General features: G+C 48.6%; 8 protein-coding genes across 8 annotated transcripts; 3 read left to right on the top strand and 5 right to left on the bottom strand.

Annotated features, from left to right (window-relative positions):
• Positions 1-123: 123 nt before the first annotated feature.
• Positions 124-530, bottom strand: N7498_002974 (uncharacterized protein; the record flags this gene model as incomplete). Its single annotated transcript, XM_058450036.1, has 2 exons — positions 124-204; positions 255-530. The coding sequence occupies 2 exons, from the start codon at positions 528-530 to the stop codon at positions 124-126; spliced, it is 357 nt and encodes a 118-aa protein (XP_058312380.1).
• A 264-nt stretch (positions 531-794) lies between these two features.
• On the top strand, positions 795-2,386 carry N7498_002973 (uncharacterized protein; the record flags this gene model as incomplete). The annotated part of the gene is made up of 5 exons (XM_058450035.1): positions 795-1,184; positions 1,230-1,717; positions 1,764-1,853; positions 1,901-2,016; positions 2,064-2,386. 5 exons carry the CDS (start codon positions 795-797, stop codon positions 2,384-2,386), a joined length of 1,407 nt encoding a protein of 468 aa, XP_058312379.1.
• A 63-nt stretch (positions 2,387-2,449) lies between these two features.
• Positions 2,450-3,069, bottom strand: N7498_002972 (RING-H2 finger protein; the record flags this gene model as incomplete). The annotated part of the gene is made up of 2 exons (XM_058450034.1): positions 2,450-2,594; positions 2,645-3,069. The coding sequence occupies 2 exons, from the start codon at positions 3,067-3,069 to the stop codon at positions 2,450-2,452; spliced, it is 570 nt and encodes a 189-aa protein (XP_058312378.1).
• Positions 3,070-4,516: 1,447 nt separating this feature from the next.
• Positions 4,517-5,342, bottom strand: N7498_002971 (uncharacterized protein; the record flags this gene model as incomplete). Its single annotated transcript, XM_058450033.1, has 2 exons — positions 4,517-5,116; positions 5,190-5,342. 2 exons carry the CDS (start codon positions 5,340-5,342, stop codon positions 4,517-4,519), a joined length of 753 nt encoding a protein of 250 aa, XP_058312377.1.
• Positions 5,343-6,208: 866 nt separating this feature from the next.
• N7498_002970 (N-acyl-phosphatidylethanolamine-hydrolyzing phospholipase D) lies at positions 6,209-7,287 on the bottom strand (the record flags this gene model as incomplete). The annotated part of the gene is given in 4 exon segments (XM_058450032.1): positions 6,209-6,553; positions 6,567-6,878; positions 6,938-7,211; positions 7,280-7,287. The coding sequence occupies 4 exon segments, from the start codon at positions 7,285-7,287 to the stop codon at positions 6,209-6,211; spliced, it is 939 nt and encodes a 312-aa protein (XP_058312376.1).
• A 1,027-nt stretch (positions 7,288-8,314) lies between these two features.
• Positions 8,315-9,586, bottom strand: N7498_002969 (uncharacterized protein; the record flags this gene model as incomplete). The annotated part of the gene is made up of 6 exons (XM_058450031.1): positions 8,315-8,483; positions 8,550-8,768; positions 8,843-9,222; positions 9,283-9,392; positions 9,448-9,484; positions 9,536-9,586. 6 exons carry the CDS (start codon positions 9,584-9,586, stop codon positions 8,315-8,317), a joined length of 966 nt encoding a protein of 321 aa, XP_058312375.1.
• A 757-nt stretch (positions 9,587-10,343) lies between these two features.
• N7498_002968 (GMC family oxidoreductase) lies at positions 10,344-12,258 on the top strand (the record flags this gene model as incomplete). The annotated part of the gene is made up of 2 exons (XM_058450030.1): positions 10,344-10,589; positions 10,660-12,258. 2 exons carry the CDS (start codon positions 10,344-10,346, stop codon positions 12,256-12,258), a joined length of 1,845 nt encoding a protein of 614 aa, XP_058312374.1.
• Positions 12,259-14,622: 2,364 nt separating this feature from the next.
• Positions 14,623-16,075, top strand: N7498_002967 (MFS transporter; the record flags this gene model as incomplete). Its single annotated transcript, XM_058450029.1, has 3 exons — positions 14,623-15,712; positions 15,770-15,943; positions 15,993-16,075. The coding sequence occupies 3 exons, from the start codon at positions 14,623-14,625 to the stop codon at positions 16,073-16,075; spliced, it is 1,347 nt and encodes a 448-aa protein (XP_058312373.1).
• Positions 16,076-16,153: the final 78 nt, after the last annotated feature.

The following is a 16,153-nucleotide window of genomic DNA, read 5'->3' as shown; positions in this document are numbered from 1 at the left end:
CAGTGTGACTCCCTTTCTTATAGACAAATCGGAGGATTGAAGAAGTGAATATATGATCGGATATGTAAATGAAATGTAGTCTTCAACTTGTAAATTGTAATATCAAACACGAAGGAAGTGCAATCACCACTCCCCGCCAACTTGGTAGTGGAATATCTTATCATTGATCCTCCCTCCAGTAAACCGCCAAAGCCTCGCGGCAGACTATATTCACGTTAACATCAGAATAGCTCAATTAGAGTAGATATGCTTACCGCATTAAGCCAAACACCATGCAACATAATCTGAATAAAAGCATACTCCGCAGGATTACCATTCCCTGCCGGCCGCTGCGTATAATCCAATTCTCTATTCGTAGGTCGATAAGCCGGAATTCGACGATGATGAGTCGGCCAAGTTGGCAGAGAATTTTGTTGGGGCTGAGAAGACTGGTTCAGCGCGAGAGCATCCTCCGCGCCGCTGTGGTGGACTTCATAGTCGGCGAGAACGGATAGCGAGGTCGTGTTGGTAGTGGTGACCGTGATAGACATGATGAGGATAGAGTAGAGAGATCCGAACGCTTTCCAGAGACTTAGAAACGGCATTATCAGGCGCGGAGGAGGTGGTGAGCTTGGGATGGAGTTAGGGTTGCGGGCCCGCATTCTCCTCCACTTCCCGAAGACTGGGGAATCTCGGGGTTACGAGACTCCGAGCGGGTCTTAGAGCGGACTATGCAAGTGGGCGCGTGCTTCAAGTATCTCATCTTCGAGCTGCTCTGTCAATTCTTTTTTCTTGTTGTTCGCATTCCGGTCATCATGGATCTTTCGCGCATTGTTGCTGCTAATATTGACGGCCGCACCCAGAACACACGGTACCGTCAAGGACAGTTCCATCGCTTACAATCCGTGCTCGTGAAACATGTTGCAGAGATCCAAGATGCGCTCCGCACTGACTCGGGCCACTCTCTTCAAGAAATTCGCGCTGAGGTCCTCTTAGCCCTACAGGAGCTGCGAACACATTACATGTCGCTGAGTTTGGAGAAAGACTTGAAGGTTGAGTATCGCATTGCGCACGGGAAGGATAATGCAGATGGCTTGCACGGCGCTGGAATCGTTTACATCGTGCCATGCACACATACGCTGTTCTTCTCCGTCATTTCTGCCCTGACGGCCGCTCTTGCGGCGGGGAATTGCATTGTCCTGGAGGTGAGTTATTCAGTTCAAATTAGCGAATAATGCTGACTGTCTTAGCTGCCTCAAACAACAATGGCTCTACCTGCAATTTTGCGCCAGATTCTTCCAGAGGCACTAGATCATGATACCTTTGCAATAACCGCTCAGCGGCCCGATACTTCATTCATGAGCAAGACACTGCTGGTTGCGCAAAGTGAATCCGATGCTCCAAGCGGCTTGATCTCGCCTACCGCCCGAACTGTTGCCATTGTTGATCGCACGGCCGATGTTGCCGAAGCTGCGCAAGCCCTAGTGGCAGCTCGATTTGCGCTTGGTGGCCGTTCAGCCTACGCCCCGGATGTGGTTTTGGTGAACGAGTTTTCTATGAAGCCGTTTGTTGAGGCGGTTATTCAGCATGCTTCAAAATATCTTGCTGGTGAAAACGGCGAAGCTCGACAGATGCCCGTCTCACGGCGCTCTGCTTTACTGGACTCTATTCAAAAGGAGCGGAGTGCACGAGCGCTAGTCTCGGGGAGCCACTGGGGAATTGTGGAGGTGCAGGACAGGTACGTAGGTGATATCCGGTATTTGTCCCGTGCTAATGATGAATAGGAACTCGCTGTTGCTTCGAAGGAAGATTGAGGAGAAAGTGTTGCTGGTACACCCCGTTACCAGCCTGGATGATGCCATCGACATTAACTGGTATGTGCCTTCAGGGTAGAGATAATGGTATTCACTAATGAAAGTAGCAACGAGACACTCGCCGCAACGTACGCATTTGCAGCTCCGGCTTCAGCAAAGTATCTGACCCAATTCATCGACGCCGACATCTCATGGGTGAATCACATCCCCAGTCACATGCTGAGTATGCCCATCCTCAATCTATTATCACAAAGAGTCTAACCAAAGTAGTCGGCCCTGCCCTGCCCCGCAACACACCATACAGCCCGGACACTCGCTACGCCATAGCATCCTTCCAGCGCCCGCGCCCCCAACTAATCATCCCACCCACAAACGCCTATACAGCCCAGACAATTCTAGACAACGCCACCAACACCACCACCCTCTGGCGCTCCGCCCTAGCACCACTCCCGTCGACAAATCAACACCCAGGTTTCAAAATCGGCTTCTTTGAGCAGGGAATCATCACCGGCGGCGTACTAACGCTGGCATCGCTGTTGGCCACGATTTCTACAATTGGATATTACACATGGGTATACGTACGACGGGGGTGAATGTATTAAATCATATCTCATTATTATGCATATCGCTGAACATTCCAAGCTCTATTAATGCCACTAGCGCAGACCGTAGAGGCCTTCAACAATACGATCATGTAGACTCCGGTCATGCCGCATCTGAGGCTGGCCCTGTTCCAGATCCGGAGTCATTTCATCCTTTTTAGTAGACTTTCGTTGTGTCTCGGGCTTGAGATCAACGCGGCTGTATCGAAGTCAGTATACACTCAAACAATGGTATAGGAATCAACTTACCAAACAGGGCAATTCGATCCCCTCGCCAACCAATCCTCAATACACTTCATATGATACTGGTGCCCGCAAGGCAAAACACGCAGCAACTGATATTGCACGAAATCTTCCGTACAAATCGGACAAGTGTGATTTGCCGTGTGCTCGACGAAATCCGACTTCTCGTCTAAAGAGTCGATAGATCCATCGCAGCTTGACTTCCGCGTAGATTCGCAGTCATATTGGATGATAGGAATCTTTTTCAGAATGGACTTCGTCACGCCGCGTGCTTGATATTTGCATGCTTTGTGGTGGCGGGAGCGTAAGATGCCGATTGCAAGTCCCAGGATGATTAAGATACCTGCTACGCCTGCAACGACGTAGAGGGTGATTTTTTCGTCTTGGGAGAGGCCTCCCGAGGTTGTAGTCTGTGATCTCGCAGAGAGCATGGTGTCGATTGTTGGGTGGAGAGAAATAACACTTGCTTGTGCGAGTTGAATTGTAGACGCCAGTATGTAGAAAATTGAGAGTGTTGAGATTGAAGGCATTGCTAGTTCAAGCTATTCCAGCAAGGCAATTTGAAGTCCGTTGACGGGAGAATCTTGTGTCTCGCAGCAGTTTAGAACACGCACAAAACAAGCGATTTGAAGCTATAAAGCAATCCCAATGGAATGATAATGCTTAAATATGCCTTTTCATTGTAAAAGAAACAATTCAAAGCTCTCGAAAATTCTAGCTTCTTTTTATTTGGGCGGGCGGGTGAGCTCACTCGCCCGCCCGCATATGAAAAAAAAACTCACCCGCACATAACCCGCGCCGAAACTCCGCTAGAAAGCGAACTGATGACAGGGGCCAGTCGAGCCCCTGCATGGGTGAATAGATTGGAGCTCATATGATTTGCGTGTTACAGTAGCTTCCAAGGTAGATCTCGCATGCCACTTCCGAATAAGTGTCGGATGAGTATATTTGACTTTGGTTCGGAAATTCGGAGGCCGACATGGCAGCTCGGCGGAGCAGTTTTAGCTCTGGTCCGATTCACGTCAGAGGCGAGTACATACATGAGTCTGGGTGTTCTGAACTCATCCTATTCCTGGATTCTCCTGGCCAGGTACCAGTCGGGATATCTGCCTGAGGCCCGACAGCGGTTACCGAAGGCTTCAGTGGGTCTGAAAATTTAAGCATCCTGTCAGGCACGATTGGAGTACAAGACGGAGAGTAAGACCCATGGTTCAATTCACTGACGAATAGCTCTTGAAATAATATAATCAAGTTGTACGCGCCAAAGCCTCTCTTCACTTCTAACATCTTTATAGGCTTTTACGCCTAGGACAAGCTTTATATTCCCTATACTATAGCCACTAACTACGATATTCTTACAAGGCGTCGTCCCCGGTCATAAAAAACAAAAGGAATTTAGCAATTTGGTTCTTTCGGAAATTGGCAGAGAGTGTCACGGCCCCCATCGATAGAGCTGCACAGCAGGGATCCCATGTCATGCAGGGCTAGAACGTTCGGTAAGCGAGTGGCCATTGTAGGCGAGATGCCACCACGAAACACCATAGTTGAGGCTATATTGTATAACTTAATATTCGAACAACCAGGGCATATTATTAGTTTTTCTTGTTATGATCTATTCTCTATTATGTATTGAGGATATATAGGGGGTCTTTGAATATTTTCAATATTGCCTTAGGGGCGCTTTCATCGAGGGGCGCTAGTGAGCACTAGCCTAGCGCACCTGAAAGAACTGGATGCCTATGGTAAAATACCACCTTGGCTCGAGACCGTTTATTATTAGTCAGAACGGCTGAGGCGCATCGTTTAATCTATTCGCTCTTTGACATTATGATAGCATTGCCTACCGCCTCCATCATCTTCATGCACATCTCCAGCCATTCATCGTTCATTCCTAGCATCATGGACTGGGATAACTACACTCAAAATACCGATAGTCACAACTCCTCCGACGCGATGGATACGGGGTTTCGCTGCGGTCTCTGCAATGGACTCGGTTGATGGCACCAGGCCCAGACTGGCATTCTGAACCACAGGATATGCGGACTCCGAGGGAAACTTCCGCAGATCTTCGACTTGCACCTCGGAGCCAGCGGGAATCTCAGGACGCGGGGTAGTATAGTAGTCTGAGAATTCGTAGTCGAACAGGATGTTCTTCTGGGATGGATCGAACTTGGCGGGGACGTACTCCAACAAGTGGAAAGGGGTCCCTTCGCCGCTCAGGACGGCCGGCAAGATGGAGCCATGCTCGTACTGGAAACTATAACCGCCGGTGTCGGTCCGGGGCAGATCTGGCGCCAGAAGTGCTTTAGCATATGCCAGCACTGACACCTGAGTCACGCTCTGGGTGACGAGGGTCGTCAGGAATTGCGCGCGACTGGGCTCCAGATGACGAATGCCCCGAGCAGCCTGGTTGTCGATGGGAATCAGTACCTCGTCGAACTTCCGGAACGGAAGGAGAGCGTCGCGAAGCAGCCCCATCTGGTGCATGTTCATTGAACAGTTGCATCAGGTGCGGCTGACTGCGGCGCCCGAACATGAGCTCGACATTTACCGGAGTCAGCAGATAATTCTCGCATGGGCTGCGAATGTTGAGTTCGGGCTCGAAGGGGCCATTGGAGGCTTCACTGGCCCATCTGACGAGGGTCTTTCCGATTCGATCGGCCTGCTCCTTCATCTCTTTGCGCGAGAGATCGGGTCCATGCATGAGGCTGGGGCCTATCGCGAGCACTCCCTTACGTCTTTGAGGTTATGGTCTGCCCAGCCAGTAAGCCCCCTAGGCCAGCGAGGCGGTAGATGGCACTTTCAGCGACAGGTTTTATCATGGTTGCTTTGAGCATGCCGAAGATTAGGAAACTGAGAAGCAAGATCTTCACGGGGATAAGTTCTCTCATTAGTTCGGTGAAAGGGTCTTTCTGTTTCCCTCAATTCCTAGTAGTGATTAATAATTGTGCCCTGGTCTCTTTCGGAGGATCGAGGTCAGTTCGCGGATTCTTCGTCAATCGCGACCACCTATCTCCGGCCGTTCGAGTCGCAGGAGCGGAGGCGACGCAATCATGATAACGCTGTTGTAGGCCTTGGCCTGTTATCAATGACCGCAGAATCGACATCTCCGAGAGATTCAGCCCGCAGAACGTAAGTTTAAGTGCTCATGCCGCCTGCCACGGAGGAATTTGTATATCGCCAGCTTTCCCGAAATCCACCCATTGTTGTATCCGCGACCGTTTCTTCTCGTGTCTGTGATTATCTAACCCCATATTCCCTGTTGGTAGATCTAGAATAAAGAAAATAATGGCTGCAGTAGCAATATCCACGTCCACACCACTCCGATCGCGCTAAACTGAATTCGGTCAGGACAGGAAACGTCCCCACTATCTTCTCTTGATGTATTTCTGGTAGAACACATGTGTGAAATCAAAGTCAATTAATTGACACAACCAGAGGTGGAGAAGATAGTGGGACTTGTTGCATATCACAGGCACATTACTTCTGGTAAATGTTTGAATGCTCGGGAAAATCGGTGAATGCGATCCACCAGATTATTAAAATATGAACTCATCAGACACTTAAATCTCAGAACTCCCTACTCTCCCCAATATTGCACACGTCAAATACTCCAGTCTCAGGAAGTCCGCTTTTAGCGAGTGCTTTCCTCAATAACTGTGGTGGTTCCATCGCATCCTCTTCCGCCGCGGCCCAAGTTCCCCAGTGAATTCCAATCGCCTTTTTACATTTCGTATCCTTGAAGATCTCAACGGAGTCATAGGGATTCGAGTGGATGGAACTTAAAACATGTCGTGGCTTATACGCTCCTATTGGGATCAGGCCAAGATCAAATGGTCCCCGTAATTCGCCAATCTGATCCCCAGTCATCAACGTCTTTAGGCAAATGCGGGACTGCGCGATAGCCAGTGTCACCTGCAAAGTACACTGACTTACCACCTGAGGAAACAGACCAAGAAGCCCACAATGTGGCTGCTTTATCAAAAGGAGTACGCGCAGATGTATGTTGACAAGGGAGGCATGAGATTCTAGCCTTAACATCATCGTCGTTGGGTGACTTCACCAATGTGAGATCGATGTCCTCCCACCAGTCGAGCTCGAAAGCGTCTTTGATGCCACAGTCAGCGAACCATTTTTTGAGACCCTTTGGGACACAAAATTGGGCCGAAGGGTGATGTTTTTTAATTTCAAGGATGGTGGGGTACGAAAGATGATCGTAATGAGAGTGGCTTATGATAACCTACTCATCATAGATATATCAGCTACCAGTGAACCGAGGAGAGTGAAAGAATGACTTACACAATCAATGGTTGGAATATCAGAGATGTCACAAGGCTTGGGTGTAAGCCTTCTATGGCCTATCCAGGAGAATGGAGAACAGCGGTCTTCGAATACGGGATCAAAGAGAAACCGTAGGCCAGTCGGAAACTCAACGAAGTAACAGGCATGACCTAACCATGTTGCACGCAGAGCTTGGCATCCAGTTCTAGACGGGAGGAAGTTTGGTTTGACGACAGGTACAGTTGATGAGGTAGTATCAGGCCTCTGGCTGTCTCCAGAGAAGAATTTGTGCCTGAAGGCCCATGTCAGCAATTGAACTACTGTTGATGTGCATAGATGCTGGGCCAGGAAAGCACACACTGAATCATGGCCCTGAATAGTGCAGGAAAGGACAATACACGAGAACTTTCCCATGGATTTGTAAAGCCCGTCACTTCCCCATTACCTCCTGCATCTCTCACCCAGTGGCTCTTGTCGCTCGAGCTCTTCGGCACCGCTCTTGATGCAGTCGGCGTACTAAATTTCACGTTATAATCACTCCCAGAACTCATCATTTTGAATCTTTGTAACGCAGTGTTTATTAAGTGCCGGGGGCGTTGATTCAAGAATAATGGTCGGAAGCTGTTCCACATAAGGCACTTATAGCAGTCCGTCGGCCCTGGAATAGTAAGCGTTACAAGGAATGAAAGTGCCTCACCCAAACTCAGAAGGCGGTCGGTTCTAGTCGTTATCCAATGAGATATACTGGAGGAGATAAGTAGTTGGTTGCGCTCAAGCCTCCTCCTCGTTTCAGTTTTGTACTAAACGGGGGTTAGTATCAGGCGTACAACCCTTCGCGCAGATGTGGTCACAGAAAATCCAAAGAGTACAGATGCAAGACAAATGAATGCTTCCCTGAATTATCAGAGATAAACGGTTTAAGATAGATCTCCAAGAACCAAAACATAAAAAATACTAGTCACTATCAATTACTCTAGGTATGCCTTCACTATGTATGTATTTATTCGCTTGTAAATTCAATATATCCTACACCTTCATACCCCCACCTTCAAAAAGCCCCCCCCCCCCCCCACAAGGGCCATCTTAACCAATCACGAGTTTGTTGAACCAAGATGGCCCCAAACCTTGCTGTTTCAAAGCATGAACTTATCCATGAGATGATCCACAGTGGAAATTGATCTATATCGCAGATGGCACGGGCTCCTGGCTGCAACAGGAGTACCATCCTGAGAATCTCTTCCAAGATATGGATGTTTGGCTGAATAGGCGGTATCTCCAGTCCAACACAACCGAGTTCCAAGATACATCGATCTTTCCATTCGCAGGAGGCGATCAACAGCTGAGAAATTTGCAAGCGAGATCAGATAAAAGACTGATTTTACGGTCGGTCACAAATCACATTGTGGACTCAAACCGGAAGTCTTTCCACGTCTGAATTCCATCAGGAGCTGCTCCGTTCGACGCCAACTCAGTATCTGACCGTCCATCTATACCGTCATCACTCCACCTAGTTGTCTCGGTGGTTTGATCTTTGTTGTTCGTTCTCTCCGATATATTCTCACTCCTGTTCACACCAGCATTTATGCAAGTAAGAGAATAATTTTGGGTAGATCTTTGTCTGCCACTAAACCTTTTCGAACTCCCGGCCGTCGCACGTCTTGACGAGCCCAGCCAACTTGCAGGAAGCACCACAGAGAAAACACGACGGAGGAAAGGTAAATTACCAGCGACGATGGCGACTTGCTCTTCGACAATGCTCCACATCAAAGGAATGGGCAAGGTGTAGGTCACATCGGCGAAATTGATGTGCATGAGGCTGACCACGCGGACCATGCTAATGGCGCTGACGCTGTTGGTTGAATGCATGTTAGTCACATACTCGTAGGTATTCCCGACTCTTAATAGAAGAGCAGTGGCACTTACAAGAGTCCCAGCGTGAAAGCTGCGGTCAAACCCACTTTCCGGCCGACCGGTAGCTGTAATTTCCAGATATACGGGATTGGCAGTGACATGACCATGAGGTCGGTGACCATGTTCAGAACCCCGGCCACCACAAAGGCAACGTTCCGATTCCCGCATTTGCCGCCTGGCAGCGTGGGGTTCCAGTTAAACTCGATTGGTTGGCAAAGAAGAAAAGACTCTAGAACAATACTCAGAGCCCAGGCCCAAACGATCGCACCTGTCACGTAGATTGCAATTCGCATTGTCGGCTTCGAGCCGAAAAGCTTGTAGTAGAGGATCATCATCGACGTTTTGACAAGGGCGAGACCGACTCCGTAGAGTGCTTGACAGATAATAATCATCTGTAAAAGGCGGAATCAGTTAGTGGACTTCCATTGTAAGGTTCATTCAATTTCTCATACCTTCAGCACAAATTCAATGTCTGCAAAACTGACATAAGTCGTGTGTGGTCCCAAGCCACCTTTTCCTTCCATTGTGATCGCATGGTGTCCCACGCCTCCTTTTGTAACAGCTAAGAAAGTCCATTTGTAAGTCATTGCCACCTTTGTAGTCAAGAAAAAACATACCTAAGATGACAACTATCGACGAGACGATCACCATAGACTGCACTTTCAGTCAGAAATAGCACCGACCGGGAGAAGCCAATGAACACACCATTGCAACCAGCATGAAATAATCGTCCAGTCCCAAGCTGATATTCCTCATTTTCCGGGATACAACCCGAAGGATCGTGGAGAAGATCGAAACCCATCCTAGAACAATTATAACAATCACGACCTCCCTGCCATCTTTCGATTCGAGTCCATAGGAACCCATTGCAGCATAACCATGCAGTGTGCTTCTGTGAGCATGTGCCGTTTATTGACAGGTTGACATGATCCAAGTTTGACTAGAAGGAGCAAGAGATTGAGTGGACTAAAATCGCCTTCATGCTAATGCCTGTGCTCGGTCCCCCACGTCTCCACAGCTTACGGTTCGGTACTATCCGTATTTGTTGACAGTACGTACACCATATCCATTTTCAGGTCTCATTGGGGGCCGCCACCAATTTACGACTTGTCATGGGGTTTCAAGGCAGCCTAGTCAATTCCTCCCTAGCCTCTGATACGATGAATCCCTACGGCTGCGGGGTTTGGGAAAGCTTGAAGCTCGCTTAGAACCACGGAATCTCCCGGAGCACCCGCACTGAAGACTAAAACTTGTGAAGCATAATTATTCACTTATTCGTTGGATCTATTACCACGCCGTTACCACGCCTTTGCTCCGCCGTTACTGCGCCATTGGTCGCTTATGAAGCCACTGGCGAAGCAGCTTTTCTAGCCTTGTTCTCAGGGGGGTTAATAAGACCATGAGGGGTAACATATTCAGAGAAATCCTGTAACCTTGCATTCTGTGACTCTCTTCAGAATTTTCTGCAGTGCTAGAACAGGGCCGAGAAACTCAACACCCGAAAATTTCAGTCATGGTGCCATTGGATACAGAGTCCATTGAAGGACTCGAGAACAAACAGTTCGACTTTGTCATTGTCGGTGGAGGAACTGCGGGCTTGGTGGTGGCCAACAGACTTACAGAAGACCCCAATGTCAGTGTCATTGTCCTGGAGGCAGGGACCAATCGTCTCAACGATCCTCGAATTATGGTGCCGGGCTTAGGGGTGACCACGTTTGAGGATGCAGACTTCGATTGGAACTTTCGATCAATTGCTCAGGTACGTTGCCCCGTTAATCAATTAACAACAGTCTTATCAATTGTGGCTCACCAATGGAGCCGGGGTGTAGGAACAACTCAACGGTCGCAAACTCCTAGCAAGCAAAGGTCGGACGCTCGGAGGCTCCTCAGCTATTAACTTTGGTATGGTTATTTACCCTTCGCGTTCCGGATTGAATGCATGGGAGGCATTGGGAAACCACGGCTGGGGTTGGGATGACCTGTCCCCGTATATTCGCAAGTTTCAAAAAGGCACTCCACCTTCGGATGCAAACCGTGAATTTTTCAAGGGGATGAAGTATGATCAGAAGGATCAAGGTGCCGATGGTCCTGTTCAGGTGTCATTTGGAGACCAATATATGCCGTATCACGCTGCGTGGATGGAGACGTTCAAAACGTTGGGATATCCACAGGTCGATGATCCGATCAACGGTGCTGGTACCGGACCCTTCGTGACTCCAGGTGCAGTGGATCCAACGACCCACACTAGGAGCCATGCTGGAGCCGCTTATCTAGGGCCGGAAGCCCAGGCCCGGCCAAACCTACGAGTTGTGACAGGGGCTTTGGTTCAAAACATTGCGCTCGAGAGACGAGGCGTCAGAGTCACCGCCACTGGCGTTCAATTCTTGAAGGACCAGAAGACGCACACTACTTTAGCCAACAAAGAAGTCATTCTTGCTGCAGGAGCAACACAAACGCCTCAGATTTTAGAGCTGTCTGGTATTGGAGATGAGAAGGTCCTCCGGGCTCACGGGATTGCCCCGATTATCAACAACCCTAGCGTTGGGGAGAATTTGCAAGACCACGGCATTGTTGCGTTTGGATACGAAGTTGAGGATGGGCTTCCATCCGGTGATATGGCCAGGGATCCTGCCGTCGCGGCCGCCGCAATGACTGCTTATCAGACGGATGGCTCAGGTCCCTTAGGCATGGTTCCCTTTGTCTCCGCGTTTATGCCGTGTGTCAACCTCCCCGAGGAAGAGCGTGAAAAACTGCTTCAAAATCTCCAAACGTCTATCGAAAGCCCCAGCACTCCCCGAGCACAGAAGAAGCAATTCAAGGCAGTACAAGAGCTGCTTATGGATCCAGAAGAACCTACAACTCAGTACATCATGGCGCCATTCCAGATGCTAGCACGAGAAGGCGATAACCCTAAGCGTCTGTTTGGTATGGGCCATCCGGGATTTTTCATCAGCCTTGTCTCCCTCCTTAGTTATCCGCTGTCCCGTGGATCGGTCCATATCCAGTCTGCCAAAGCGGGAGCTGCTCCCATTATTGACCATGGAACGCTACGTCATCCAGTTGACCTAGAATTTCATGCCCGCCACAGCATGTGGTTGGACAAGATTGCAGAGACTGAACCAATGGCGTCTCTCCTCAAGAAAGGAGGTGAGCGACTGCACACACCGGAGCCATTGACAGACTTGGAGAAAGCCAAGCAACTGTGCAAAGAACTTGTTTTATCTATGTACCATGTCAGTGGAACTTGCGCAATGATGCCTGAGGAGGATGGTGGCGTCGTGGACTCTCATCTCAAGGTTTATGGGACTACGAATGTGAGAGTTGTGGATGCTAGTATCTTTCCACTGGTACCTAGGGGAAACATCCAGGCTACTGTGTTCGCGGTGGCAGAAAAGGCGGCGGATATTATCAAGCATGATCTGAAATAGACTTTCGCTTTGGCAATTGACCTCAGCGTTGATAGATATGATTTGTGAACACGGGAAAACAATTCTGCTATACAGACTGGATATGGAAGCAAGCCTGGTTTATGTCTCTTACATAAGAATCTCAGTGAAAAGATGTTTCTCTCAAATGCAGTATCTTACGCCACCCTGCCGTCATGAAAAAAGGGGTCTCTATTCTGAGAAAAGGGAGGTCGACGAGTAATCTTTATATAGATTAGGATGTTTTCAAGATAGTATTCGAGGAAGAATTGGTAGGTGTACCAAAGGGAATCTGATTTTGACTCCAACTATATCGTCATCGTTGAAAGAATTACAAGTCATCTCTTCAACGCAGAAGATGATACTGAGGTGTCTAATAATACTGTACCTCAAAATAATATCGGCATTTGGTCCAGCGGTCAGATCTCTGACATATATAATTTTCACGTGATACAATCTCTTGCTTGCTTTGATCTTTCAGCCCTCCTCCTGAACATGAACCACCCTATATCCACAATAGAGACGATTTTGCCAGGCATGGAACACTTGAATGTGAGTCAAGATACTGTTTGTTCATCAGAAGAGACCACTAAGCTTTCACACTCTTAGATACTCCAGCTGACGGATACCGAAATCGTTCCAAAATCGGCTCAACCACTGAAATCATCGCTTAATCCTCAGTATATCGACAAGAGCTTGAACCAAATACAAACTCTGTGCTGCCCAGATCTTTCATCGTCAAAGTAGAAAAGAACGATGGTTCTCGGGGGTTTCAAAAGGAGATTGACGCCTACCACAATCTACAGTCACTTCAACTGTTCTTGGCAAAGGCTCTTTCCGTGGCCGCCGTGCTCTTTTTCTCTCTGACGTGGACGGAAGAACTCTGTACGAAGCTGCTCAAGCCGACATTGATGAGAAAACAATTGAAACTCATCTTAAAGAAGCACTATATGCTCTGTGGAAATGCAAAGCCGAGTACAATGATGAGAACCCGAACAACTTTCTTGTTTGCAAAAATAATCATATCGTCATCGTCGACCTTGAGGAAGTGAAATTTCTTGCTGAGAATCCATCCTGGGAACGCAGCGTCAATTCTGGCAACGTGGAGTACCTGTTAAGCAGATTCAAATTCATAAGGAATCCTGGTCGCCCTCGATCACTAATGGATTTTTCAAGAATCCATTTGAACGGCACTTGTACATCTGGCACGAGCGTTGCTCCATATAATTGATAATCTATCGGTCTTTTTTCGACTCTTCCGAATAAGACTGCACACATTATTCCCGCCGCACAGGACGACTAGATTTGGAAGCCAGACGACAGACATACGAGACCGGCATCCTGCATACGGACTCCATCGCGGGCGGTCTTAGACCCGTTCGGAGGGCGCACCTGCAGACCGCTCGAGGAAGGTAGACTGGTTGAGAGATCCAACTTGCGGGCCGGGGTCCACTAACCCCACGCACTCGCCCCTCACCACGACCACACCTGGATGGCTGGATGCCCTCTGGGGTTCTGATCGACTGGACTCAAAAATCCTTGATTTCGATCGGCGCCTGTCCCCTAACTGATCCCGTCACATCGTGACAGCGACTCATTGTGTGGCATGTTGCCAAACACGGCACCACCGCCACTTAGCTTGGCGCGAAGTACATAGACCTACAGAATATAGACGTGCAATAAATTCTTGTGGACCTATACCACAGGCTTGCAAGTGCTGAAATGGCTCAATCGGATCGCCATCACACCCAAAAAAGAAAATCCGGCCCGTTCAGGTACTAGTGCATGATGTGGGGAGACGGCCAAGCGTAGTCTATGAGGTTGACTGGGGTATCGGAGCAAGGGAATCGACATTAATATGCAAGGTTCATGCGAACTCATGCATGGACGTACATGGTGGCAGTGTCTTATGACTTCCGCCCGGATTTCTCGTATTATCTTTTCTTTTTCCTCTATCTTTTGGCCTTAGCTTTGGTAGCTGTTAATTGGCCAATAGAGTGATCATCTTAATAGGTACTACGTAAGGATGTAGATCCTATGGCGACATGTTGCTGCAATGATAAAAGACATGCAGCTTCTACCTATTGAATCCTCTGGCCAGGGGCTGCAGTTTGAAGAGTCTTATGTGGCTCCGGCAACACGACGTTTTCTTCTCATTCTTCTTCTACTACGCGCGAAAGAGTGCTTTTATTCACTAGCACATATGGAGCACCCAACATTGCCGAGTTGTCGATGGCGCTCCTCCAAAACTTTCACTATCATCTGCATCTCCATCGCCTTGTTTACGGGTTGGGCCCCATATGCTGCCATCAAATTTTGAGAATTTACGTTGGCTGACATATCCTAGATACCTTTCTCTATAGTTTCATGGTCCCTATACTGAATCGCATTCTTGAAGGATATGGAGAGCTTGACCGGGATCCCCAATTCTACGTCTCTGCTGTTCTTGCCGTCCATGGGCTCGTTTCACTTTTTGCAAGCCCAGTAATAGGCCATTACTCCGACAAAAGCCCTAGGAAAAAGCTGCAGCTCCTACTGTCGCTAGGCGGATGCTTGGTTGGTACAGCTCTTACGGCGGCTAGTCGAACCCTCTGGGTCATGTTTGTTGGACGCTGTTTCCAAGCTGTCGCCGGATCCGGAGTCTGGGTGGTTGGTCTGGCCACTGTCGCAGAAGCCGTGGGAGAAGAACATGTTGGAAAGACAATGGGGGTTGTCATGTCATTTACGAGCGCCGGGATGCTTAGTGGGCCAATGATCTCGGGTCTTCTCTTCCAGAATGTCGGACACTGGGCCGCTTGGACAGTACCATTTGCCTTACTCATGGTAGACTTGATTGCTCGTTTGGTCATGCTTGATCCGGAAACCCCAGACAGATCTTCATTAGGTTCATCGCATCTATCCTCGGCCATTGCTCAGGCGTTGTCGATAGAGACAGATGAGACAGATGAGGCAGATGAGACGCCTCCTCTCCAAGATCCCGAACGCTTATTCAAATCATCATCAAGCGATATTTCGGACAAAGGAGTGCAAGATTTTGCTTCTCTGCGAGCTTTCTATGGCTTTCTTCTTACAGACCGCCATGTTCTGACAGCCCTGCTGATCACTACTATATCTGGGTCAGTCATGACCAGCTTTGACACGACATTACCGCTACATGTAGAGGAAACATTTGGTTGGGGCCCTTCATACACTGGCCTGATGTTTTTCTGTCTTGAGATTGGCATGGTTATCGGTCCTGTCTCTGGTTGGATTCGTGACCGATTTGGGGTACGAAATCCTGCGGTTCTAGGTATGATCGCGTTCGCCCTATTGATCTGGCTGTTAGGGGTTCCAGGCAATGCGTCATTTCCGTGGGCAAGTCCAGATACCAGAGGTTCAACCATTTACATATTCGCCCTTATCGGCATAGGGGCTGTAAGCCCGTTCTTAAGTGGCATTGCAACTTTTGAAGTGATAGGTACGTGTGTTATTCTAATTTCGCGTTGGGTATTCGGATATTCATTGAAAAATCTAGCCGTCGTCAAACAGCATCAAGCAGAGAATCCAAACATCTTCGGCCCTCATGGAGGCCTTGCCCGTGCGCTGTCAATGACCGACGTGGCTGCTACAGTTGCAATGATGGCTGGGCCTATTATCTCCGGTACACTACATATGACTGTGGGCTACTACTACATGAATCTCATATTTGGTTTGTTTCCTGATCACCATCAATGAACAAGGGTTAACTCTGAAAACAGCATTTATATTCCTCTTCTTGTCACTTCTCACCCTCGGTTCGCTGCGAAACACACACCCCAACCCATCCAGCCCGCAGCTATGAACCAATTGTGCGATTCGTAGCTTTTGCGATGTATGTTAAGACATAATAATCAAGAAAAGGAACGAGATGAGATATAGC

Source organism: Penicillium cinerascens, assembly GCF_028974065.1.
Source record: "Penicillium cinerascens strain IBT 15544 chromosome Unknown contig_1_segment0_segment0, whole genome shotgun sequence".
Taxonomy (NCBI): Eukaryota; Fungi; Ascomycota; class Eurotiomycetes; order Eurotiales; family Aspergillaceae; genus Penicillium; species Penicillium cinerascens.
The sequence above is the reverse complement of the archived record's forward strand: the minus strand, read 5'-3'. Positions and strand labels throughout refer to the sequence as shown.